Source organism: Pelmatolapia mariae, linkage group LG22 (genome assembly GCF_036321145.2).
Source record: "Pelmatolapia mariae isolate MD_Pm_ZW linkage group LG22, Pm_UMD_F_2, whole genome shotgun sequence".
Lineage (NCBI taxonomy): Eukaryota > Metazoa > Chordata > Actinopteri > Cichliformes > Cichlidae > Pelmatolapia > Pelmatolapia mariae.
The window spans coordinates 22,233,028-22,260,991 of record NC_086245.2 but is presented as its reverse complement, the minus strand read 5'-3'; the positions used below and the strand labels follow the sequence as shown (position 1 = coordinate 22,260,991).

General features: G+C 41.9%; 1 protein-coding gene across 1 annotated transcript; it reads right to left on the bottom strand.

Annotated features, from left to right (window-relative positions):
* Window positions 1-34: 34 nt before the first annotated feature.
* Window positions 35-27,747, bottom strand: tax1bp1a (Tax1 (human T-cell leukemia virus type I) binding protein 1a). Its single transcript, XM_065471107.1, has 17 exons — window positions 27,581-27,747; window positions 22,154-22,368; window positions 18,640-18,742; window positions 17,658-17,848; window positions 17,265-17,420; window positions 11,521-11,669; window positions 11,034-11,124; window positions 10,728-10,913; window positions 10,323-10,574; window positions 9,729-9,920; window positions 9,547-9,619; window positions 7,552-8,072; window positions 4,458-4,544; window positions 3,124-3,310; window positions 2,833-3,041; window positions 2,063-2,145; window positions 35-1,472 (listed from the first exon to the last, which is right to left on the bottom strand). Exons 2-17 carry the CDS (start codon window positions 22,340-22,342, stop codon window positions 1,262-1,264), a joined length of 2,880 nt encoding a protein of 959 aa, XP_065327179.1. The 5' UTR covers window positions 22,343-22,368; window positions 27,581-27,747; the 3' UTR covers window positions 35-1,261.
* Between the last annotated feature and the right edge of the window lie 217 nt (window positions 27,748-27,964).

The window sequence follows — 27,964 nt, the reverse complement described above, 5'->3', positions numbered from 1 at the left end:
ATTCAGCTCAGAAATGAAGAACAAAGCATCAAAATGCATTTAGACAAGCTGACTTTATTCATAAAGATCTTTGCAGCACACACTTAAACCATTCTCACATGAAAAGGCCTGCGTCGGACACGTGACATACATACACAGGGTTGTCTTGTGATGACTGGACATGTGCGTTTCTTTTCTTTTTCTTAAAAAGCCTGATTACAACACGCATAATGACTGAAATAAACAAGCGGTGGTGATGAAGCCCCGTGAAGACGCACATAAACGACATTCAGTCATGAGGGCTAACAGACTGTGACTTTAAAACATGAAAGTACGTAACAAGTCTAACCCCGTGTCCGGCAGCCAGTTTAGCCAAAAACGAGGTTCATTATCTCCTAAGCCCAGCTTCGTACGGCCGACCTAAGATCAAGAAAGTGCACGCCAGGAAGTAAAACATCATTGGTCCTGTCTTCTTTTAAATATGAGGGAGGTAATGATAAGGGGAGGCGGGTTCACGACATAATTCACAGGTATCGCCACAATTTATATTTCTTTTCATTTATGTACAGTACATTCAGAATAAAGCCTTATTTAGTGCAGATACATGAAAATGTAGTGCTGTTTTCTTTTGTGTTTAAACCATCTCATACGTACAATATTTCATCTCCACTACACAGTTCTTCACTTTTTATGTACACACACAGGCGACTCTTTTAAGATGTCACATATTCATATTCACTCTGCATTTATGCTCTTATCTCTCGCGTCTTGTGAAGCGTCATACTCTGAGGACAAATAAAGGACGACTCACTGCCTTGGATGATTTCTCACTTGGTGTATGCATTTTCGGAGAAGTTAAAAGAACAGGGACGTTTAAGACGCTTTCCCTCGGAGCCCCGTTCAGCTTTGTGGCTGTGAATTGTTTTGGAACACAAAATATATATATTTGTGCATTTAATCCCTTGGAGGAGAAAGATGCTAGAAAAGCAAAGGATTGTGGCACTATTCCTGAATGTTAATGATTGTATGTTAACGTGAAAGCTGCTAAATAACTTGGGAGGACTACCCGCCTAAGTACAAACTCTGCTTCCTTTCAGAAGTAGACTACATTCTCTTAAACGTTCCAAACAAAAAGGAAAAAAAGAAAGAAAGAAAACCCAGAAAAATCACAACAAAAGTGCAAATGATTGTATGTTAACAAGATAAATTAACCAAACCCGAGTCAAAATCAACTAATAGCGACACACATTTACCCATACAGTATGCCGGAACCCCCTCCCCTTCATTCGATTTGCTCAAAGTTGAGGACGTGGCCGTCAAAGTGCGTGAGGACGTGCCGCTCGAAGAGCTGCTGCTGACAGTTGAGTGGGAACTGCTCGGAGCAGACAGGGCACACCTTCCAGTGGCTCTCGACGTGCTGCTCGAAGCTGCGCTGCTCAAAGTGCGGCGGGAAGATCACCTCGCACAGCGGGCAGCGCTTGTGAACGTCACTACTGCGGAAGGGGATGAGGGGAAAATGGATGGGGTCGGGGGTTGGTGGATATACGAGAGAGATAAAAAATTGAAAAAGAAATGTGAATTTCCACGTGGATCATTGTAATGGAGTAGACCTCTTTTGCTCCACAGACCAGATTATGACTAACTAATGAAAGCCAGAGACGTGTGCCTCTTGAAAAGCAGCTGTTGAGTCACTTGCAATAAGCAACTGTGTTACCCCCCCTGCAGGGTAATTATTGGCTCTGTGCGCTACTCTTCCCGTAAGAGCAGAAACAGATAAATTAATTCTGTCTTCATGTGATCCTCTATGTTCATAAGGAAGAAATCTCTGACTGTGTCATTTAGCATGTTATGTCATATATACCGGGGTTCAAAATGAAGAGGTCTTACTTGGAGCAGTTTAAGTTGTGGAGAGAAAATGAATCAGTGGCTACTTTGATACAAATCTTTTTTTTCCAAAGCAAAAACTCCCAACAAAGCAGCTGTCTGTGCGTCTGTTTTTATTGATGCTCTTGTGCGTTATTTTGTTACCTTCTTTATGTGTCGTGTCTTCTAGGACACCTTGTGTTGAAAATGAATGTCCTACCTGGAGTCAAAGCAGAAGCTGCTCCTGGTTTCACTGCGTCTGTTGGGCTGATGATCACAGGACTGCTGAGCCCCATCTCCCACCTTTGGTGCACACACACACACAGAAAGAAAAAGAAAATTTCCACTATTTGCTCACAGATCTGAATGCTTTAATGAACACCACCTCTAAAGACAATTACAGGAAGAAAGGAGTACGACTAAAGTAAATGAAGCGTGTGTTAGTAAACTATGTGTACCTACGTTTCTATTACGTGACAGTAAACAAGGATGCCCCATTATCCGACAGTCTCTAACTCATCTTCTGCCTGTCCTTATGCAAAACCTCCTCTAATTACTCTCCCCCAGCTCTTGTTATCTTCATCTCTCTTGAGCTCTGAAGGAGTGACATTAATTAGAGCTTCATGCAAATGAGTTCTAAGCGCCGTCTTTTAAGGCCAAGCTGCATTTCCCTTCGTTTAGCGGGGGAGAAATCCTCCAGAGACGGAGAAAGGTGAAGTAAATGCGGGATTATCGTGGCAGGACGGTACTGACCGCAAAAACAAAAAGCCGGGGTAGGAAAGCAACGGCTGGGATCGCATCACAGTCACAGTGATTTAAAATATCCCTCCAAAGTTATGTAGAGAGGTCAATTAATGCTGCCAATCATGGTTTTGTATTTATTCAGAAATACAATGCATTATTTATATATAATAACAATAAATACACTTAATATAGAATTTCAGCCAACAATGTGTTTTCCAGTTTTGAGCTAGATACACCACTACTCACATTTTGTGGCTCCTCTGGTGGATGCTCGAGGGTCTCGGGGGGACTTGTGCTGCGGGAGGGTTGGATGCAGACCACCTCTCGATCCCAGCCTGGTGCTCCCAGACCCGGGCTAGACGGTGAGATCGGAGGTGCGCAGGGAGGGGTGCAGGATGGAGCCTCAGGTGGGGGACGGGACACGTGTTCAGGGGAAAGTGCAACATCCACCCGATCTAAAAAGATTAACACATTAAAGCAGCAGGGGAGTAGCAGGGACACAGAGTGCGAGTAAATCATTTCAGTTTCTGACCCTACCTCTTGTGGTGTTGGTGGAGTAGGGATTGCCGTACTGCAGCTCAGCGGGCCTCTGCGGCACCAGCGGCGGAGGGGAGGGATCCTGGGGGTAGGGCAGAGGGTAGCGCAGCACCATTGGCTGCCGGACCTCAGCACCCTGAACAGCAACCTCCTGCTCCCTCTGCCTGGACATGTAACGCTGCAACTGCTACAGAAGAGATGCGAGAGAGCTTTACACTTTACATTTCACGGCCCCACCTCATTTAAAAAGTCCTGGATATCCTCCTGATGCTATAAGTACAGAACCACAGTCAGTCTCAGTTTTATAAGTCGTTCAGTTAACATTTCAGCAGAACCTTTTTCACAGTTGGAGCCACAAGATGAGTAAGTGCTTTCATCTTAAGAGTTAAGTTTCCCGTCTACATTGTTTCTGCCCTTTGTGATTATATCTGAAGCAAGCGCATTAGTACCCTACTCATTACTGTAATGGGTGTCAGACTCTGGCTCCCTCTGCTCTGGCTTTGCTGATAGAAGCACTCACCCTCTCTCTTTTTTGTAACTCCTTCCCTACTCTCACTATTCCTCCCCGATCTCCTCTCTTGATGACTTCATTAGTGCGCTGCTATCAGGTTTAACATTTAAACCAGGGTTGGGAAGGTGAAACAGACACGTTGTGTGGCATTTGCACCATCTAATGGCACTGTACCAGTGGGCGAAAGAAGCAAGTATAGATGTATTAATTAGAGGAGAGTGGGGAGTGTTGAGTAAGGAAGAAAAAGCTATGGAAATGGTTCATACACCTCCTATAATTGAAAGCAATGATACTGGTCTGGGCTTCAGCTCAAAGTCTACATTGTCTAAGTTTGTGAATTTGATTGTAAGTAAGAGCAATGTTGAGGCTAAAGTTTTATAACCTTAAGTTGCGGTTATTGTTGAAATATGCACTGTTTTACCTGCAATGAATAGATTAATTTATGCAAAACTGAGTATGCAAAAGTTTCTAGAGTGCTCGGGCACTATGTGTGGAGAGAGTGCATTAACATTTTCACTGTTTTTAGACCGATTTCCATGGTGACAGTGGATTTTTCTCCTCTTCTGTCACAAATTTAAAACAAAAATCAGTTTTTTAGTTTAGTGACATGAAGGATACAAATACAAAAACAATATCTAACCATAAAGTTGTCTAGCCCATTAATATAATATAATATAATATAATAACTAGTTGAATTCAGGCCAATATGGCCACAATTTATGTGCAGACAAGTGGAAAACCTGAATGAAAGTGCTGAGCTGCTGTTAAAACAACAATGTTGCATTGAAATTCATTTAGAGAGCACTGGTGGTGGCATCTTTACCTCCTGTAATTGCTCTTTGTCTCTGAGAGCCTGGGCAAGGTTGCGTTTCAGTTCGGTGACCTCGCTGGCTCTCTCTGCCATTTGGACCTAGTGAAATAGATAAAGACAATCAACTCACAGCACAGTACATCTCAGCATTTTTTTTCATTTGACGTACAGACCTGTAAGATGGGCTCAAGAATCCCTTTATCAACAGCTCCACTCATGTTCAACTGTATTATCTTAAACTCATTTAAAACTAGGATTTGCCTACACTTTACTCTTACCAATTATTTTCAGATTAGCAATTTCATCCTCAACGTTTAGCTGTGGCTCAATTTAATAACAGCTCATTTAACCTCCTAGGACCTGCCGTCCACATATGTGGACATCACATTTTTGGTTATTTTGACCAAAATACTCAATTTTGCTCTACATGGGCCTGATATCCACTTACGAGGACATTATGCTGCTACTGTTCTATCAAAATTTTAAATGAATATCCTCATTTGTGGCTCTCATTTTTCTTAAAAACAAAAATAAGGTAAAAAAAAAAAAATCAAGAAATTCTTTGTTTTTACATTCATCGGGCCCCAATATGCCCAAATATCAAAGAGAAATTAAAAATGCACGTCGTGGAAGAGTTCGGGTCTTAGGAGGTTAATCTATTATGTCTTGATAGCAAATTTTTTTTGTTTAGTTGTAACAATTTTATCAGTTTTTCCAAAACTTTTATTTTTATTCCAACTGCCAATCTGTATGGTTAGCCAATAATTTTAATTGCCAACCATAGTTTTAACTAATAATCTTCAACTTTTTACCCCTTAGTTGTACAATACCGCTGAAGGGCTGTACAGCTCAGGAGTATTTTCATCACGCCACCGGACGGGGGTAGCATGGACACCCAAGTTTGTGAACATGATGACTTAAGAAAGAGGCAATATAGGATTTTCAAATTCATACCATAGGTGCATCTGCTGAAAATCTCAGACCAGTTTGAACGATTTTGATCTTGACCTCAAAGTCAGGATCAGAGGTCAAGTGTTTTGAAAATGCTGTCTACGTGATAACTTGAGGCCGATGTGACCTAGGATTTTTTCAAATTGATACCATAGGTGCTTTTATGTAGTATTAGGCTATGGTATAGCATTGGTGGCCACCAGTATTTTTATTCATACAAGTCATACAGCTTTTAGTTGATAATAACCTCTTTACTTGTTGCTTTTATTTTGTGCCAACTTGAGAAGACCAAAATCAGCCTTCATACAGTCAGGTAAGTGAAAATATTTGGTTTTAATTTCACCTGGTGCAGCCTCAGATGTGTGGGCCTTGCTATAAAACACATAACATAACATAAAGCTGAAGCGGACCAGGGGATCGTAGTAAATCTCTTAGCCTCTAACAGAACTGACCCTGTGGGATAGTTTACATGGCCCGTTGCCCGTCTTCTCTAATTTCACCCCATTTCAAAGGTTCCAGATTCCCTCCCTTCCCATGGTTTCTCTTTCTGCTTCATGTCCATCTGTCTATCCCAATTTTTTCTCTCTTAAATTTTGTTCGCTTCTTTTGCTTCCCCCACTTGTTCTCTTTCATCTCCTTTTGTCCTCTCTCGCGTTTTCCTTCTATCATAAATTTACGGCACGGCATTAGAAGGTTAAGTTCAGGTGAAGGGAGTCCGCAGCAATGTAGTACTATGCACCCCCACACACACCCTCCACTTCAGCCTATTCCTCTCCCTCTCTCCTTCCTCTGGGTGGCTGATGTAAACAGCCGTAAAGCATGCCGCTCTGCGGCTGCCTCGCTTGTCAGTCTCCGGGGCCATTAAGAGCAGCTTGGGACCCGGGGTGCTCGCCCCAGACAGGAGACTCTATCAAAGTTGAGGGAGAGCTGTATTTACAGCGCCGATAAACACACACTCACTCATGGAGATTAAATGCTATTTGGTACTTTAGTGGAGGTTCACATTCAAAATGCAAGGTCTCTACTGAATCACGCACACATACCACACATGCTGGCTCGCCCATTGGAAGGTATGGTCCATACTGTAAGTACTAGGGCAGTTAGACATTTGTTGTTCTTCAGGCTTTGTGGTTCAGCAAATTCCATTTGAATGAATGGGTATTACATTAAAGTGTTTATGCATGGCACAGCAGACCGTGGTACAACAATGTTTTTCAGGCAGCTGTGTTTTATTTTAATGGTAGATTGTGCATAAAAGAGCATTAAACTGAATTTGACAATGAAAGCAGCACAGAGGGAAAAAAATCTACCAATAGTAGAGGTACAAATCCCCACGATATGATATTATCACAATACTTCACACATGATATGATATTATTGCAATTTTTAACAATTTGTTATACACTGAGTATAGCTATATAACATACAGGAGTGTCCCAAAATGCACTATATACTTCCTTTTTTCTAATTCATTCCAGGTTTTATTTGGAAAGACTTGAGGCCATGAGCATATGACAGTTTTGGTTTTACAGTTTTTGTAAGTGTATCATTTTTGTGCCCATGGTCCGCCAAGTGACACTGGAGTGGCATTGCAAAATTTCCTACTTAGCAAGAAGCTTTTCAGTCCCCGACTACACTGCTCCAGCGCATAACACAATTTATGCAATCCATGGCAAATTTCTCGAAACAGGATCTGCTCTTGACAAATCATGCAGCAGAACGCCTGCTATTACCACCAGTGATGAAAACACTGAACTCCTGGAGCAGGCATTTGCGCAAAGCCAGGGAAGTCTATACAGAGTGCTGCACTGGAACTGCACTATGTGGCGGTATACAGCCACATAGTGCACTTCAAGGTGCTGGAACATGAAGGCAAGTCTAGCAGATAAAACTGTAACCACTCCTTTGTTGATGCTAAAAATATGAATAAACTCAGTTTCTGTAACTTTTAGGAATTTATTAAAATTGTATAGTGAAATTTGTATATTGTGAATATACTGCAAATTATGTCCTCAAAGTTGTACTTTATCAGTATTTATTTTAACCAGTATATCTCATTTCTGTTATTTTTTGCTGTGGAATGAGACCCAACACCCTCACAATCACATTCTCTCTGAGCTTTACTTAATCTTAAGGTTATGTCTTTGTGTCTTACTCTGAATCGCTCCTCCTCATCAGCCAGCCGTTGTTTGAGTGTCTCGTTGATTGCGCACTGCTCCCTCCATTTCTCCTCCATCATTGCCAGCTCCTCCTCCACTGAACGAGTCTGCTCCTTCTCTGCCTCTTCCATGCACCTCTCCTCTACCTCCAGCACCCCCTGCTCCTCGGCACCGTCCCTCAGCTCCTCCATATTCAGGGCCCCTTCCACCTCACTGTTTTCCTCAGCGCCCAGCCTCTCGTTCTCCACTTCTACCCAACTCGCCATCCTCAGGCTCTCTTCCGGCAGGCTCTCCTTCCTCTCCTCTTTTTCATTCTCTTTGTCTTTTTCATTATCATCCATTTGTTTCACTTGACTTTCAACCTTCACCTCAGCTTTCTCTTCAAGTGTATTCAGTGTCTTCTGTTCCTCCTTCTCTGTGCACACTTGTGTATCAGAATTTGTGACTTCCTTGTTGCTGACGTCTGGGGTGATTGTCATCTCAACAGCTTCTTGTAGGACTGCCGCAGCTATATTTCCTGTAAAAACACAAAGTTACAATTAAACCTATTTAAGTGTAAAGAGTTTTACACAGAGAAATATGAGCTGAAGGCATTAACCATAATTCAGCTCCTTGGCACTGGGTGGAAAACAGTGGGTCTTTCACTGAAACCCTGTGGAGAAATCTGCAGCAGCACAAGTACAAGGGTACAGAGTGGAGTTTTTATGAGCGAACCTTTTGCAGCCTGGCAGAAGTGATCCAGAGGTGCACAAGGACAGGAGAAAGAGACTGCCAAAATAAAAATTAGGTGTTTGATTTCAGTCAAGCACGGAGGTGGAAACATTATGTTTTGTGGCTATTTTTCTGCTAAAGATACAGGATGACTTTCTGCCTTGAGGGGCCATAGATGGGTCCATGGATCTGGACAAGAACCTTCTTCCCTCAGCCAGAACACTGAAGATGGATCTTGGATAGGTCTTCCAGAATTACAATGACCAAAAACATACCAATAATGCTTATCTCACTCAATGATATGCAATCAGTTTATCAATCTGTCCATTCTGTTCCGCTTATCTTTATCAAGGAGCCTATCCCAGCTACCACAGGGGGAGAGGTGAGTACGACCTGGACAGGTCGCTAATCTGACGCAGGTCTAACACAGATAGACATACAATGATGCACACTTACATTCACAACTATGGCAAAATAAAATCACCGATTAACCAAACCCCACTAATTGTATGTCTTTGGACTACGGGAAAAAGCCCAAGTACCCCAAAAAGAATCCACACAAACATGTGGCGAACATGCAAACGCCACACAGAAAAGCAGTGGCCAGATGGTGGAGTCGAACTGTAAGGCAACAGTGCTTTAGCAAATGACGTGGTTCTGATGAATTCATCAAGCCATGACCTCCAGCTTACAATGGGGCAGTTTTTAGCTGAATGTGAAGTGGTTAGGTTAAGAATTAGTGCCTCCAAGTGTGAGGCCGTGGTTCTCAGCTGAAAAAGGGTAAAGTGCCCACTCTAGGTTGGGAATGATTTGTTGTCTCAAGTGGAGGAGTTTAGGTATCCTGGGGTCTTGTTCACCAGTTAGGGGAGAGTGACATGTGGATTGGTGCGATATAAGCAGTGATACGAATGCCAAACTGGTCTGTTGTGGTAAAGAGAAAGCCGAGTATGAAAATGAAGCTGTCGATTTACTGACTGATCTTGTTCCTACTCTCACCTATGGTCGTGAGAAACTGAGATTGTGAATACAGGTCCGCAGAGATAAGGTAAGGAACTCAGTCATTCAAGAGGGACTCAGAATGACTGAGCTGCTACTCTTCCACATTGAAAGGAGGCAGTTGAAGTGGTCAGCCAGAAATGCTAGAGAAATTACATCTCTTGACTGGTGAAGGAGCCTGGAGAGAAGGAGGTCTTGGCGTCTTTGCTGTCTCCCCAACCTGGACCTGGATAAATGGCAGAAAATGGATAGATGGAATATGCCCTTTATCTGAATGTATGTACCTCCTGTTGGTGACTCTGGGCTAGGGGTCAGTGGCTCCAGTGTTGTCTCAGTAGATGCATTTCTCTTTGGCTCCTGCAAAGATATACACATCAATGAAATGCAATTTTGCTGGTTTAGGCATATATGGAACTGAACGAAAAGTTTCTTTTCAGCCTGATGAGCATTGCTAAAAATTACTCACCCCTTGGGACTCCGCTGTGTTCAGTTTGGCCACCTGTCTGCGGAGGCGCTGACACTCCCGGTACTTCTCCTTATAGTGCTCAGCAGCCATGTGGAGACGCAGCTTCAGCTCCTCCACTTCCCTCTGCAGCTCAGCCTCTGCCTCTGACACCACAATCATGCTGGGTGTCATGTCCCCATTGGTCCCAACACCCTGAACACACAGTGTTAAAAAAATTGATTAAATAAAAACAAACAAAAAAAAAGTATTTGTGAATTTATTTATCTCCATTTTAATATAACAAATATTTGAGACTCAGAACGACTTAGGCAGGAACTTTGTAATCTAACACAGTTCAAACTGTTCAGCAATAAATTATAAACAAACAAAAAAAGGCTCAACTCCAAAATCTTCTTTGCACTGTGTTCTTTGTTAAAATGGTAAACAGCTCAAATTTCTCTTGCTTAAATCGGTTGTCCTCAGCTCTCATATAAAAATCATCCATCTAAATAAAACTGAAAAGTGTGAAAATTCCTTTCCATGTTTAGCTACAGATTTCCCTAAACTTATTTTCCCTAAACACAGGGACAGATATTAAGGAAGTCGACCACTGACCACTTCCTTCTGTGCAGTGCTCCTCATGCGGTCAAGCTGGCTCTCCATGCGTTGGCACTCTGCCTGGGCATCAGCTAAACTGGCACGGAGCTTGTCGGCCTCTAAGCGGGCGCGGTAAAGCTCGGTCATCGTGTGGTCACGAGTACTGGCTGAGTCACGCAGCTCCGAGGCTAGCAGAGAGGCCTGCTGCCGGGATGCCTGGAGCTGCTCCTCAGCCTGACGGAGCTGCTCACGTACACGGGCCAGCTCTGCCTAAAGACAGAAAGAAGGAATTTAAATATAGTGCAACTGATTTTACTACAGCTATACCATCAAAGTGCTAACACTGCGATTAGTGAACACTTTTGTTTATATTTTGAGTACTATTTTAGTGTTGCCAGCAATAATATGCACAAACACTTTTACTTTGTCAGCTTTGTGTGCCAGCAGCTCTTTCTCCAGGCTGTCTCTTTGTGCAACGCAGGCCCTGAGCCTCTCCAGCTCCTCTTGGAACTGAGCGATGGTCACCTCCCGGTTCAGCTCCACTGCCTTTAGCATCTGAAGCTCTGCGCTCAGCTTAGTGTTCTCCAGTTCTGTGCTGCGCAGGTGGGCCTACACATATGGCAAAACAGTTAAACAGAATGGGTCAAGTAAGAATGCAGACAAAAACACACCCTCGGTTGGTTTAAAAAAAAAAAAAAAGTCAGCCTTTCATGTAAAACACTTCTTCACCTTATAAAGATCTCGCTCATCCTTCTCATTCTTCAGCTGGCTCTCCAGACTGTCTCTCTCTGCTGTCAGCTTCTTTAAGCGATCACGCAGACTGAAAGACATATTGAAAAACAACTTCTTTAGTGCTTTCTTGTGTCTCATATTATAAATCTAAAGTTTTTCTTACAAAAAGCTATTTAGTAATTAAGTGGACACCTTAAACATGGCTTTACTGATGGGTATAATCTGTGTGTGTATAAGGCCAGAAAATATCAAATGAGAGCCATCAAATGCCAGTGAAATATGTTAAAGCCAGGCTGACATATTCCTGTGCAGCATCTGGCACAATTTTGTATGCGTGTTTAAACCTGGGAAGTAAACATGCATGCAAAACTATTCGACACATATTCCACATCTGTGAGGCTGATGTTAAGCTCGCTTAGATTTATGTAAACAGTCTGTCTTCAAATGGATGACTGATGGTTACATGTTGCCATTCTTCACTCACCAATCCAGCTCTGTCTCCTTTTGCAGGCCCCTCTGAGTGACTCCCAGCAGGTCCTCCTCTAGCTGGCGTACCCGGTCCGTAGCCTCTGTCAGCCTCCGCCTTACCTCCTCCCTCTCTTCTGACAGGCCCTGTGAAGAACGCAGCAGCTCCTGTGGGCCAGAGAGGTAGCTGTACATCAGCCTGACAGCCACTACAGTCAATCTCAGTAGCTGAAGAGCTCTATTATAGCCCTGCCAAACCCATTCACTATATTTCAAATACTACTGTCTCTATATATTTCTTATCATTTGTACAGCATAAATAGAATTTTTTTTTAATCAAAAGTTGTGGTCAGAAGCTTAAACACACACACACACACACACACACACACACACACACACACACACACACACACACACACACACACACACACACACACACACACACTCCTCTTGGCCATGAACATCATGGTAATTATGGACTTTTTGTGATTTTCTTTAACTGTCCTTTTTCCAGGATCTTTAAGGACTTTAAAAACAAGAACTGGGTGTAAAAGTTTGAATTTATTTTGGATTTTCCCTAATCCTTCTCTCAAACATGTCAAAAGTATACATACAAGCTCAAATATATACATACATTCACTTAAATCTTTTGTGAAGTGGTACTGAAGGTTCTACATCATCTTGACAACAAATTGTAGCTTCAGTTCGCCATAAAAAGCATTTATTTGACAGCACTTATTGGACTGATCGCTAGTTAGAACAATGGGAAAGTCCAAGGAACTCAGTGAAGAGAGGGAAGTCTAAATTTACACAAGTTGGGAGGGTCTTTGGGAGACATTTGCAAAGAACTACAGATTTCAAGATCATCAGCTCAAACAACTGTATGTAACTCAGCTGTATCTTTACCAAGGTTTGGGACTATCACCCTCAGATGAGAAGAAATTTGTTAGGATGTTCAGGATCAACCCAGGAAAAACAAAGCACCACTGTCCACAGTGAAGCAAGTTTTAAATATGCATAGCCTTAGAGGGTGCTGACCAAGAAAGAATCCTCTGCTCCAAAACTGACACCTTCAAACTTGACTGAAATTTGTAGCTGCCCACATGGACGAGCCAAATGCCTTCATCATCTCATGTGACTTTTATGCTCACACAAAACAAAGACAGACAAGGTAGATTACTGGAGGAATAAAGATGAGGCTTTCAAACCTAAGAATGCTGTACCAACTGTCAAACATGGTAGTGGTAACATCATGCTCGGTGGCTGGTTTCCTGCCAGTCATACTGGTACACTGCATAGAATGGATGGTATAAAGAAGGAGGACTACCTTCAAATTCTTCAACTTGGACACATGGGTGTTCCAATGGAACAATGATCTCAAACACACATCAAAACTGGTTTTGGATTGGATTAAGTTTATGGAATAGCCTTCCACAAGTCTTGATCTCAATCCCACTGAAAACTCTTGGACTATGCTTAAATGCCAGATCCGTGCCAGGAAGCCAGCCGATTTAAATGAAACTTTTCCAGGAAGAGTGGTCAAATATTAATCTGAATTATGCCAGAAAAAAAGTCTGATGGAGGTATTATTTGTTAAGGGACATTTAACTAAATATTAAAAGTTTTTTTAGTCTGTATCCAATTCTTGTTTGTCAAATATGGTATCTAACCAGATTCTTACTCTGGATGGCATTACCTTGGCCTCCAGTAATGCTGTGAGGAACCTTGGAGTCATTTTTGACCAGGATATATCCTTCAACGCACATATTAAACAAATATGTAAGACTGCTTTCTTCCATTTGCGCAACATCTCTAAAATTAGAAATATCCTGTCTCAGAGTGATGCTGAAAAACTAGTTCATGCATTTATTACTTCCAGGCTGGACTACTGTAATTCTTTATTATCAGGATGTCCTAAAAACTCGCTGAAAAGTCTTCAGCTAATCCAAAATGCTGCAGCAAGAGTACTGACAGGGACTAGAAAGAGAGAGCATATTTCTCCTGTTTTGGCTTCCCTTCATTAGCTTCCTGTTAAATCCAGAATTGAATTCAAAATCCTGCTCCTCACATACAAGGTCTTAAATAATCAGGCCCCATCTTTTCTTAATGACCTTGTAGTACCATATCACCCTATTAGAGCACTTCGCTCTCACTCTGCAGGCCTACTTGCTGTTCCTAGAGTATTTAAAAGTAGAATGGGAGGGAGAGCCTTCAGTTTTCAGGCCCCTCTTCTGTGGAACCAGCTTCCAGTTTGGATTCGGGAGACAGACACTATCTCTACTTTCAAGATTAGGCTTAAAACTTTCCTTTTTGCTAAAGCATATAGTTAGGGCTGGACCAGGTGACCCTGAATCCTCCCTTAGTTATGCTGCAATAGACGTAGGCTGGCGGGGATTCCCATGATGCATTGAGTTTTTCCTTTCCAGTCACCTTTCTCACTCACTATGTGTTAATAGACCTCTCTGCATCGAATCATATCTGTTATTAACCTCTATCTCTCTTCCACAGCATGTCTTTATCCTGTTTTCCTTCTCTCACCCCAACCGGTCGCAGCAGATGGCCGCCCCTCCCTGAGCCTGGTTCTGCCGGAGGTTTCTTCCTGTTAAAAGGGAGTTTTTCCTTCCCACCGTCGCCAAAGTGCTTGCTCATAGGGGGTCATATGATTGTTGGGTTTTTCTCTGTATGTATTATTGTGCGATCTACTGTACAATATAAAGCGCCTTGAGGCGACTTCTGTTGTGATTTGGCGCTACATAAATAAAATTGAATTGAATTGAATTAAAGATCTAAACTATGCAATCATGCCATCCTGTAAAAAGTTGAAAGAAATCATTAAAAGCCCCAAATTAACATTGCATTTGTGCCCACGATGACTGTATGTAAACTTCTGACCACAACTGTATTTAATTATTTATTACTGTTCTCGACCTCTACGGCATATTTCTAGTGCAGCTGTAACATGTGAATTCCCCTCTAGGGGTTCAATAAAGCCTTATCTCATCACTCATAAATAACTGGTTACAAGTTATGACTCATTAAGTCTTTTGTTGGACACAAAGCACAGAATAACTATGTAGATTCCAAAAAATGTTCAGTAGCATCCTGTAGTGGAAGTACAAAACAATTTACTGCTATCAAACAACAGATGATATCAGTTTTGTTTTCTCCGTGTGGTGTGCCTGCAGAGGAAATACCTTGTTTGAACTTGCTGCGAATTAGCAGTGAACGACATTAAATCATGCATAGCTAATATTGGTTGTGACAGGACAACATACCTGTGCACACACCCTTTCTTTATTTTGTAGTATGAGCCCTTAACACACCCATTCTCCTTCACACACTAGGAAAGACAGACACACAGCTACACAGTCAAGGACATACAAGAGACAGACAGAGTGCACATGCACACTCCAACGCATACTCAGGCCCGTCTGCCTCTGGGCTTGGCTCTGCATAGATTACTGTATGATTTTTACGGCTGGCGTTTGGGAAGCACTTTAGCAGTGCGTAAAGACCTTATAAAAAGTATAGTCGTAAAATTAGCAGCCACAAAATATGTACTTATGTTTTCACGTTAAGAAACTCAAAGGATATTTTCATCAGCGAGCCACGAGCTAACGCACCTACTGTAAATGTTTTACAAATGACACACACACCCCTATTCACACAGGTCGTATATCTGCAGATGGACATGCCTGTTGAATGAAAAGCAGCATGGTAATAACAGAGCGTGTGTGTGTAATTTATGGCGATTTTGTCCTTCATAAAAAAAAAAAAAAGAAAGAAAAAAGGGGAAAAAAAGGAGCAACAGACTAACTCAAAGCAGCCTGTGGACCTACACCAGGAAGCTGCACTAGGGGGCGATAAGAGACTGGCTTCAAGCTCAGAAAAACCTGGCAACTTTCTGGGTTTCACTTCTCTCTGCCAACTCCCCTCTCCTACTTTTATTGAGCTAGCTTGAGGTGACTGTTTTTGGGCGTGTGTGCCAAGCTACTGCTTATCAAATGAGGATCTCATAAAATGCTAAAATGTGACTCATCCTGGTGAGTGAGTGAGTGAAGAAGGTGTGAGGGACAGAGCGGACGAATTGGGTGTAGAGGTTTACCGATTTTTTTTTAAAACTTTATTCATTTTGACAGATTTTTCTAAACGTATCATTTTAACTTGGATTAAAAATTTATTTCCTCGTCATGCCAATTAAGAAACTCTGAGGGAGAGAGAAAAAAAGGGAGAGGGAAGAAAATAAGACAGTGAGAAAGCAGTGGCCACTGCATCGCGTGACTGAGTGGTGTTTGTCCCTCAGGCTGGGCAGGGTTCTTTTTTCAGACAGGCGGTTTTGCGGACTACCCTCCTCTCATTCCACACACAGACTAAAAGGGTTTGCAAGCGGGTGGCATAATGAGTGCGTTTGTGTGTGTGTGTGTGTGTGTGTGTGTGCATGCATGCTTGTGCATGTGTAAATGCACACTAGAGGGGCCCTGTTGTGTAGAACCTGAATGTGAGTGTGACAGCGTAAGCGGACGGGGGGGACGGGGGTTTGTGCAGGCGCATGCACGTGGGTGTGTGTGTGCGTTTGACGTCATGTTTGTTCACTCTGTGGTTGCGATGGCATCGTCCCTGACGCCAGATGCCCAAGAAAAACTGTGTCCCAATTCCGTTCTGGCCCACTGAGTCAGGTCGTTAAAGAGGGAGAAAAAGACACACACACACACACAAACACATGCACAAACACACACACTGAGCAGCTTTTTGTGTCTGTCAAACATGGAAACAGATTATACATGAATTTAGCCCTTTGAAGTTTTCAGACCTATGATCACTGGTGAGGAACTGGCTCCAAGCCTGTGTCCATCTACACACTCACCTGTACACACCCATACACTAAATACAACTACACACACACACACACACACACCCAAACACACCGAAACTGTCTTAACTCTCTTCAATCTCAAGCTTGCATATATACCCTTACCGTCTTTATTTATTTTATCCATGTATGGACATTTGAACTCTACTGAGTATTCCCAAATATTTTTGCTACTACGGGGCTTAGGGCGAGTGAAGACTTCAGATTTTTTAAATACCATTCTAAATAAAACTTCTGACTTTTAAACTGAAGACAGAATGAGCTCTGTTACTTAATGTTAGGAATATTAATTGCTTGGTTTGTGGGTTGGCTGAGGTTACCATCGGACATTAAAACAAGTTCATCATTGTTGGCGATGACAACAAGCAGATGAGAGATGTAGGCTATGGGGCTAATCCAACATTGCTGACGTAGGCCTGTCATGTCACAACTGGATAAAAACCTGTGGGCTATTTTAAGGCTGGGAACATTGCTCAGGGTTCCAAATTTAACCGCAATTTAAAAAAAAAACGAAAAGAAAAAACGAGAAATACCAGTTATTTATTTTAAGATTCATTAATTGGGATGGACACTTATACAGGAGTTTTCTACTCCTAATTGAGAACTCGAAGTGCTTTTTTACTACGAGCCCCTTTTCACTTACTCACACACACACATTCTGACTTTATTCTAGGCCTAAGCTCCTTGTCTGACATTCATGCACAATGAATGCATCAGCGGAACTACATTTCAAGGATTCTTGAAACGTAGACTGCAGGAGCTGGGGATTGCACCACTGACCTTCTGATTAGTGGATGGCCCACTCTACCTCCTGAGCCACAGCCGCCCCTACAGGTTTCCCTCCCCCTCCGTGGGAGCCTGTACTATTCAAAACTTAGCCCACTACCTCTAACCTGGTTATGTGTCCGCAGCAGGCAGCACGTCTCCCTCTCCTGCTCCCTTTCCCTGGCCAGTCGCTTCTGCTCCTCCTGCAGCTGTTGCTTCTCCTCTTGCAGGAGACGCATAGCTTTCAGCAGTTCCCTGCGCTCCTGCTGTGCTTCCTCCACACGCTAACAGGCAGAAGGAGAAGCAGAAAAAAAATCAGATCGACTCAATTTGAAGGGGATTTTTGGTCACGTTTATCTTCTGGTCTTCTGCAATTTATTACATTTACCTCTCATTTTTCCCCTATTTAGAGTGCTGATTCTATAGTCAGTTACACTGCAGATCGCTATTTGGTGACTCAAGACCAGAGGGGTTAAGAAAACTGGGGAAATAAATAAATAATAACATTTTGTGCATTCTACCTCTAGCAGGCCCGTCTTGGTGGTGACGACCAGTATGTCGGAGTTGCTGTCATCCTCAGTAACAGTCAGCAGCTCTTCGGTGGGCGTAGCTGACCTGAACTGGAAGGGTGTGCTGGCTCCTCTGATGTCACCAGCGTGAGTGACATAACAGAACTGGTAAAACTCTCCGTCAGATTTAGGAACATAATAACCTGCACAGCAAAGAAAAAAAGAACATAATGTTGGCACGTAAGGGGGGCATGTTGTGTCCCTCCTTATAATCGTTCACATATACACATATATCTCCTGAAATAAAAGCTTAAGTGTCAGGTGCAGCACGAAGAACTTAAACTGTGAATCATGCAAAGCTCCTTCTTTATAGACCAAGAATAAAAACACGCAGCTGGAAATTAACATAATGGGTTCTTTTATAGACCAAACCTGCTCAAAACTGTTCTAGACTGCCTATATTTACAAAATCACCCCAAATATCCATTCAACTGTTCTGCTTCAAAGCAGAGAAAGAAAAAATCACCAGCATTGAGAAGACTTATGCAGAGGATTTAGCTAAAAAATACATTACATATGCTGGTTTCGAGCATTCCAAGGTTACACTGGAAACTAACTGAAGCACATTATTCAAGTGTGAGCCCTGGTCCTCTAGGGCAGTAGAGGAATATCCAGAAGCCAACCGGTTTTACTGACTCCTGACACACCGCAGTGTGCTCTCATATTTTCACTGTGTAATATCTGACCGTTCCAGGCCCAGTAAAACCAGTTTGCAGGCCCTCAACTGTCTGTGTCTGTGTGTGTCTGTGTGTGGTTTGAGAGGTGCTCAGGTCCCAGGCCTCAGTTTGCGGTCGTGTTCCCTTATTAAATAAAAGTGCTGGTTTTTATATGCACTGTAAAATGGAGGAGTAACTTTGGAATACCCTGGGTTTGTATAGTGGTTTAAATAGTATGTAAGTGTGCGTGCGAGTGTGTGTGTATGTGTGTGCTGTACCTTGAAACACCACAGCCCTGTGCACAGTACTTCCTGGTTCATAGTTTTCAGGCATAGGAGACCAAACGAAGGTGTAGTAATCTCTGGCTGTGCTCCAACCCACCTGAGGAGACATTAAAAACAAAAATAAACAAACGATCCCACAGTGTAAAAGTTGTGTGCTGCAGTTCAAATCACGCTGAAGAAGGCCAAATTTTCCAGCAAACATGTGTTAATCGTTAGATCTGATTTGAAAAGATGCTTGATGAAGCATTCTGGAGGACTACATCCAATGTTCAAAGCAAGAATGGAAACATTTAAAACCCCTCATTTCTCCACACACCTCCTCCCCCTTTCACTCCTTCCCCTCAGTTCCTGCCCCTTTTGGACCCACAAAAAAGAGGGGCAGCAAAGGTGTGAGAAAAGGGTGGGAGGGCAAGGGGGCCTGGTCTGCATACAATCGTGGGCTCGTGGGGGCTGCAGAGACTAGCCCACGAAGAAATGGGGGGGGAAAAAAAGGCGAGGGAAGCGGGAGCGTGGATACAAATAAGGTGAAAATTTTACAGAAAATGAGAAGGGAAATGGATTTCCCTGGATTTCATGTGTTGTTAGAAGACAGATGATGAAAGGTCGTCCTGCCCGTCCCAATTCAGGTCCGTGCATCGTAAATCTGTCACATACAGCCGTGCACGTCTTGGACGCATGTGCACATGCATACCTCGCTGTAACTCGTACTCATAAGTACGTGATGCATTATTGTGACATTGCATAACTACGTTTCAGCTGCGGTGAACTCAACCACCTGTGGAAGTGCAGGACGTTTTCTTAAAAGACAAAAAAAAAGAAGAGTTAACCAAAGAATATCACACTTAGATGATCACCAGGCAACGCTTGCTGATTTTCTTTTTAATAAGCCAAGTTTTTAAAAAACTCTTTCTGTAGGAAAATATTAAAACAAATGACTTTTAACTGATTAAATCATTAAATGACTTTCAAGTACAAAAAACAGTCAACAAAAACAAAACACGGAAGCTACAGGTGACGACAGTAAATCACCCGAGCTACTCAAAACGTTTGTCAGGCTTTCAGATTTGATAATGTTGTTGCACCGAAACGTAATTGCAGTGTGTGCCGCATCAACCCCATTACGCTGCGTATAATGCTGCTCCAAACAAATGGTAATTGTCAACGTGAAATCTTGCTGCCAAGAACATTCCTTCCACCCCCAACAGCATCTGAGTGAGAAGCGGGGCTGCGATGGGACTCCAGCCAGGTTTGTTCGTGTGGTCATGTGTATTTGCTTAAGAGAGAACAGACATAAATAATTTTGCTAATTGCAGAGTGAAGTTGACTGACACTTGGTTAGGTATGGTGTGGCATTCCAACAGATGAGTGCTGTTATAAAATAATCACAGGCAAAGCAGCTATCAATCATTCATCCGAGGTGTGAGGGAACAGCACGATGACACTTTAATTATACACTCACACAACGGGTTTCTCCCTGCCGACCCAACGAACATGCCACAACCAAAAACCTCCACGGGGCTTTTCAGGGAGATGAATGTGTGTGTACATTAGTGTGTGTACATTAGTGTGTGTGTGTGTGTGTGTGTGCACGTGAGTCAAACATCAAACTAAATCAGGCTGTCAGTAGCCAAATAAAACAAATATGTTGAAATGTTTTTCAGTGACGCAAAGAGACGAAAGAAAGAAAGCTAAGCAAGCTTGATTGTAATGGGAACTGTTGATCTTCACTGTGTATGTGAGTACTGTTTCAATGCAACACCATCTAGGAGCACATTTGTTACAGCAGGATCCTTATTGTGGGCTATGAATATTTTCGACCACTAGGGGGTGTCTGTACACAACTCAACTGAGCACTGCCTCTCTGAGCCACCTGAGTCATCCTCTCAGAAAGTCAGCTTTGTGACTTGGTCTCTCGGCTTCATTACTCAGTCTCTCTAGCGTTCAGGTAACGCCTGTGGATGTCGGAGGTAAGAGGAAGAAAATATTCTCTTCCTGAGTCATCTCTGTGGAACAGTTTTGCCTCCAGGACTCAAACACAGAGTATTCAACAGTGAGTTCAAGACGTTTGAGGAAAAAGTCAAATGTAAACAGTCATTTTTTTTTAAATAAGCAAGCTTACAGTTTCCAAATACCCAGTGAAAACCATGCAGGGGAAGTCTGATACTTCATCCCTCTGCCAGAGGCTCTGAGGTCTCTCTTTGTGCCATGTACAAGCTGAGTTTCTAGATCAAAAAGAATATCTAGGACATCCTATTTGATATGTATGTAGAGCTGATATTAAATGTACAATTCTGCTCACAATGGTACAAAATCCTTCAAACTAATTTCTGGAGCCAGATCTTGACTGACTCCAAAGGTTAATCACCTCTAATTTAGTCCAAGTCCCTTGGAAGTAATCCTTCCAACAGAAACAAACAAACTAAACCCGCCAAACAGAGGAAAAAGGAGGTAAAAATCATTCAATTGATTTCCAGGGGCCATTACCATTTGTAAAACCCCTTTAAATACTAAACTTGATTACCTGACAAAAAGAGAAAAAAAAAAAGAATAATTATTAGCTGAAAGGGGTAATATTCTTGTAACAGACAGTATACACTGATACTGCAGAGATTTTGCTGCTGTAAAATAACATCTCTGTGAACACACACAAAAGACAGACGTATACGTCAAAAGGATTAAAGAAGCGTGGTCTGCTTGCTCCCTGCCATGAAGCTCTAACCATCAAACAGGTTTCATTAGCACGGATCACAATAATTACATTTTCCAATCGACTTTTTTTCCAAATAAACGCGGCGTCTTTATTCCTTTTTAATTGAGCTGGTGGATTTGAAGTCAGTTCTTAAACAACGATAAAATGTTTGTCTTTTGACTTTACGAGACATTAAGCTTCCTCGTTCACATTTCCTGTTAATTACGTGTGAGATTTGATGGCCCCGATAAAAGGACGGAGCACGGGGGGATGCTGCTTAGCAGGAAGCAGCGAAAAGGATGGAAAGAGATGGTGAGCCAACATGCCAAAAGAGTGTGTGTGTGTGTGTTCTTAATAGGAATCAGAATGGTTCATAAAGAGTACCAAATGATTGCCTCATCCCCCCCTCCAGTGAGACCTACTGTAACCAGCCCACCATGCACACTCTTCCTCCTTCTGCATGTAGAGCAACCACACCAAAGCTTGCGGTGAGGTTTTAGGCATGTAGAGAAGAGCTCAGCCATTAGCGTCAAGGCGGATGTATGTGTTAATGTGCCAAGTACAAACCTATGGCCAATTAATAAAACGCTAACACATAATCCATGTCAAAAAACACTCGTATAATGGGCGGGAAATTGTTTTATTCACTAAGTATGTCTCGGTAACACAAATGATTCCTATTATATAAACGTCTGGTCTTTAACCGATTATGCCTGCCTTTGTCTTTGAAGCGTGGTCTGAGTAATAGCAGCTGTAGTGTGTGTGTGTGTGTGTGTGTGTGTGTGTGTGTGTGTGTGTGTGTGTACGTGCGTGTTGTACCTTGAAAATGCCCACCCAGTCTTTGGGGTGGGGAGTAATGTAAGGGGTCAGGGTGTAACGACACTCCAAGGGTGCCTGGGGTAGGAAACTCTTTCCCACATTCTGAAAGATAACGTGTGCAAAGTTGGACGTTTCCATCACGCTGACGCTGCTGCCTGGCGATGAATCCACCACCTGGAACGATGACATTGTTTCCTGTTGGTCACTTCATTTGTCTAGAAAAGGGAAAACAGCATAGACAGAAATAAGTATGGAGTGAAAAAGCAAAAATTTAACACAAAAACTGTTCCAAAATGATGCAATCTATTAGAATCAAATGATTCCAAGTGTCTCAATTCCTTTATGCTCTGCTGGCATGTTTTTCCTTGACACTTGTACATTGCAAAGCAATGACGTGCCATAAAGCTTCATGCCAGTTAGCTTTTGCACTCCTGAGTCACACGCAATCCTTTTGTTGACACTGTGTTCAGACTTTGAGATGATAAAGCAGTTGCACTTACACTAAAGATCTGCGTAGGCCTGACTTTCTCTCCCACTCATAAAAGTGATGACACCATGTTTACCCTTCCTGCACCTGAAACAGGTAAAAGTGTACACAAGTGTATCTCCCACAGAGCGAAGAAGCAAGCAGTCGTGCTGAATGTTTAAATGTGCACATCAAACTGGAAAATTCGGTTCTTCAACTATAGACTATAGGCTCACTGCTTCTCAGGAACCAAGTGTGCTATGCCACCAAAGCTCTGCCTTATGGATAATCCTGTCGCTGTGTTGCTATACTGTGGCATGCTTAATTTTAATTGCAAAGTCAATTGACTAATCATAAAAAAGATGTTACGCAGGCAGTAACAATCACTTTATAATCTTTCTTCTGCAGCTCTGGACTATCAGGGATGGTGATGATATGATGAGACCATAGCAGTGAAGGTCGAAGGAAAAGTAATTATTACTATTATTTTTTATTCTATAAGAGTAAGTTTATTAACATTTGTTTTTCTATGGAGAGAAATATGTCTCAAAAAGGTTGCAAATGCGTACAACATGATCCACAAGCATAAACTGAGCTGTGCAAATGTGTGAAATGATTTGTGTGTAACTTTTGAGGACTCAACACACAAATACAAAGGAGTTTGAGCACAAGGAAAATTATTTTACAAATACGTACATCTAAACTAATACTGATCACTTACACACAATATATTAAGTTTAGCTCAAAAATCCCAAATTTCTGACTTCTAAAAACCTTTCTATGCGTACAAATGTGTAAAACCACACGTAACAGCTCTGTCGCTCACTTACAAAATAGGGCTGTGCGATATGACCAAAATCTCATATCCCGATATTAAGACATCTATCGTCGATATAACGATATAAATTACAAAAATGTAACATTTCCTGTAAATTCTGTGAATCTCGGGCATCTCAACTTGCGTGAAGTGTTTCCAGCTGGGCGTCGTGTACCTGGAGTCGAGTGTTTTAACTGATGCATGGAACTATACATTTTTAGACGTAAGTTGTAACGGCCGCCGTTTTCTTTGTGAGTGTTTATTACACAGCGTGCTGCGGAGAAAAGCCTGTTCTAACGTTTGAGTCTATGGTTTATTTTTTAGCACCTGGCGGCTCTTTTTTGCTTCTCATCCGTTAATACTCTGCATCTTTCACGTGACTCGTTTTATTTTGAAAAGCCTCAACAGGATCTTGAGCTTTATTGTGAAAGGTTTATGTGGAAAATAAACAAGCGGACACGCCGTGGTTTTACCGTCGTTGTTGCTAACGAAAACGCATAAAAAACAAGCGCTTGTCCGTCCGTAGTGTGGTTATATTAAATATAAGAGAAAGAGAGAACTTTAAGAAATTAATATAGCCACTACAGTGACCATCAAAATGATGAAAAAATATTGCCGTAAACAGTTTATTTTGCGACACCACGAAACAAACGATAGTGTAAAATGAAACGATAGACGTTTTTCTATCGTCATCCGATATATATCGTTATATCGAACAGCCCTATTACAAAACTTTAAATGCATGTGAACGAATCGCCTGATACGCACAGACCATGTCGCATGCCCACATTTAAGACTGAATGCTGCCAGCTGCTTTCAAGTGCCAGTGCAAAACTGGGACATCTGGGCAGCGGGGGTTTTTTTTCCTAAAAAAATTAACATTTCTTTTTCTACATAGAAAATGTGATTTACCAATTACAGACATTACACAATAGCCTATAAAATATAATATATGGTTTCAATAATCTGCTTTTACATGTTGAACATTCTTCTGCTGGGAAAAATCAGCCAGTGCTTACAAACAAATCATTGCACACATTTGTAAATCTTAGTTTACGCTAGTGAATCATATCCTAAGCATTTGCAACCCCTTTTGAGATGTATTTCTCTCCATATTTTTCCTTGCTTTAAACATATTAGACCACTTGATTAATTACCAGTTATTATTGGGTTGAACCCTCTTTTACTGGAAAGAGTCCTCTTAGGTTTCGGTCAATATTGACATGATAGCATCATACAGTTGCTGAAGAGTTGTTGGCTGCACTGGGTGGGAATCTCCTGTTTCACCACATCCCAAAGGTGCTCTATTGGATTGAAATATGGTCACTGTGGAGGCCATTTGAGTACAGTAAACTCACTGTCATATTCAAGAAACCAGTTCGAGATAAACAAGCTTTTTGACATGGAACAGTATCCTGCTGGAAGCAGCCATCAGAAGATGGGTACACTGTGGTTATGAAAAGATGGGCACGGTCATCAATAATGGAATAATACAGTAATAACAGGCTTTTTGTTTAAAAGATGCTCAGTTGGCCAAAAGTGTGCCAAGAATATATCCATCACACTGTAGCAACTCCATCAGCCCGAACAACTGACAGAAGGCAAGATGGATCCATGCTTTTATGTTGTTTGAGCCAGATTCTGACCCTTCCATCCAAAAGTTGCAGCAGAAAATGAGAGTCATGATGCATCTTTTTTTCAATCTTCTATTGTCCAATTGTGGTGACCCTGTGTGAACTGTCGCCTCAATTGCCTGTTCTTAGCTGACAGCAGTGGTAGCTGATGTGGTCCTCTGCTGGTGTAGCAAACCTATAACAAATTTTGCTTTTTTGCATAACTTGGTTGTAAAAAGTTGCTATTTGAGTTAGCGTTGCCATCCTATCAGCTTGAATCAGTCTGGCTATTGTCCTCTGACCTCTGGAATCAGCAAAGCATTTTTGCCTAGAGAACTACTGCTCACTGGATATTTTCTCTTTTTCTAAACAATCTCTATAAACCCTAGAGCTGGATGTGGAGGTAATTACTATTAGCTCAACCATATCTGTAACACTCAGACCAGCCTATCTGGCAACCACAATCACAAAAAGTCACTTAAATCACCTTTCTTCCGCTTTCTGATGCTTGGTGTGGACTTCAGCATGTCACCTTGTCCATGTCTACATAGCTAATGTGTTGCCGCCACGTAGTTGACAGATTAGGTAATTATGTAAAGAAGCAACTGAACAGGTATACCTAATAAAGTTGCCATGAGTATATATGTCATTATCGATTAAGCAGACAAAAACAGGCCATCCTCAGGCTGTGAAAACAGAAAAAAAAAAACATCTGAGAAATTGCTACAATATTAGTAATGAAAAAGTTTGGTACATCCTGAGAAAGAAAGAAACCACTTGTGAACTCAGCAAATCAAAAAGGCCTGGACGTACATGGAATCCAACATTGTTGCGTGCTTGCAGAATTACTTCTATGGTGAAGAGAAACCCTTTCACAACAGCCAACCAAGTGAACAATACTCTCCAGGAGAGGAGTATTGATATCTAAGTCTACCATAAAGGAGACTGCATGAAAGTAAATACACTGGGTCCACTGCAAGATATAAGGCACTCATAAGCCTCAAGAATAGAAAGACTAGATTGGACTTTGCTAAAAAAAACAAACAAAAAACAACAACAACAACAAAAAAACATCTAAAAAAGCCAGCACTGTTCTGGAAAAACATTCTTTGGACCAAGATCAACCTCTACCAGAATAATGGCAAGAATAAAGGATTGAGAGGGCGTCAAAAAGCTCATACCACATCATCTGTAAAACACAACAGCGGCAGTGTGATGGCTTGGGCATCCATGGCTGCCAGTGGCACTGGGACACTAGTGTTCATTGACGATGTGACACAGGACACAAGCAGATGAATGAATTCTGATGTTCAGAGATACTGTCTGCTTGTTGATTGGGCGACGTTTCATAATACAGATGGACAATGACCCAAAACATACAGCCAAAGCAACCTAGGAGTTTATTAAAGCAAAGAAGTGGAATATTCTTGAATGTCCAAGTCAGTCACCTGAGCTTAACCCAATCGGGGATGCATTTCACTTGTTAAAGACTAAACTTTTAACAGATAGGCCCACAAATAAACAGGGATTGAAAACCTCTGCAGTAAAGGCCTAGCAGAGCATTAAAAAGGAGGAAACCCAGTATCCAGTGATGTCCATGAGTTCAAGACTTCAGGCTGTCATTGCCAGCAAAGGTTTTCAACCAAGTATTAGAAATGAACCTTTTAGTTTCTTAATTTAATTGCCAATTACTTTAGAGCACCTGAAATGAAGGACTTGTGTTAAAAAAACGCTTTAGTTCCTCACATTTTTATGCTCTTTTTGTCCAACACTGAAATCTGCACTTCAACTACATATTAGTTGTTTCATTCACTGTGGTGATGTACACAACCAAAATTTGAAAAATGGTGTCTCTCTGCTATGGGCATCTCTTTAAAGACATTTTTTATGCAGTACTACACTGCTAAAAAACTAGGGTGTTAAATAGGAAAAAGCAGAGGTATCAGTGACATTATAATTATAATCTCTTGACATTGTTCACGAGTGTATAAACCCCCATATATGAAGAAACCGCCCCACCACAGTGATGAAACAGCTGACTTTAAACTGCACAGTCAGGGCTATTGTTCGTGGTCAAGAAGAATGATGCAGCTGCTTAGCATCACGGTCACCAAGTCATCTCCGTAACTGCGAAGCAAGCTAAAACGACAAACCCTAAATCCCTGCATTTCCTATACACCCAACCCTGGACTGATAAACATAACGTGCAAGTCTAAGTCATAAACTGATGCTCGGTTAAGCTAAACAGCTAACGTACAACGTCTGACCACTGATCCGCTTCGACCAAAACACGACGAAGGCAGCACACAACGGCTAAAGTAGAGCGCAGCCCTTTAAAACGAGCTCAGTTAGCCTGGAGTTAATCTTATTTGTTATGGCTAAGGAGCTAATATTAGCTTGTGAACAGGCCATGTCCTGTCAAGTCACCAGCTAGCTAAACATTATACTAGTCGGACAGCTAGCTGTCTGGCTGAGAAAAGAGACCAAAGATTTTCACAAGCGTTATTTTAGTCTGAATTTAAAAAGGGTACCCTTTTCATTGGATTTCCACTTGCAAAACAGAGTGAATGTCTGCCGGCCTGGCCGATGTTTTTGCCAGTGTCCCCGTTGTTGTCAAAGCTCTGGCGATGATGCGTCTCTCTCTTCCTGAAAGAGAAAATGATGCTGGACTTCCGGGATGCTGAGAAGTACCAATGATGCTGCTGAGAATAGAGGAGACGACAAGAGGTCAACGTAACAACTTTATTATTTACTCGGTTGACTTAAATCACTTTAATTATTATCCTCGTTTATTTCACTTATAAAAAAATCGCATCTGACTTAATACGATAACTGTTTAGGGTAATTTGCCAACTCTAACAACATGCCATTAATTTAAAAAACAGAAAACAGACTGCGCATTTAACCTCGGTTTT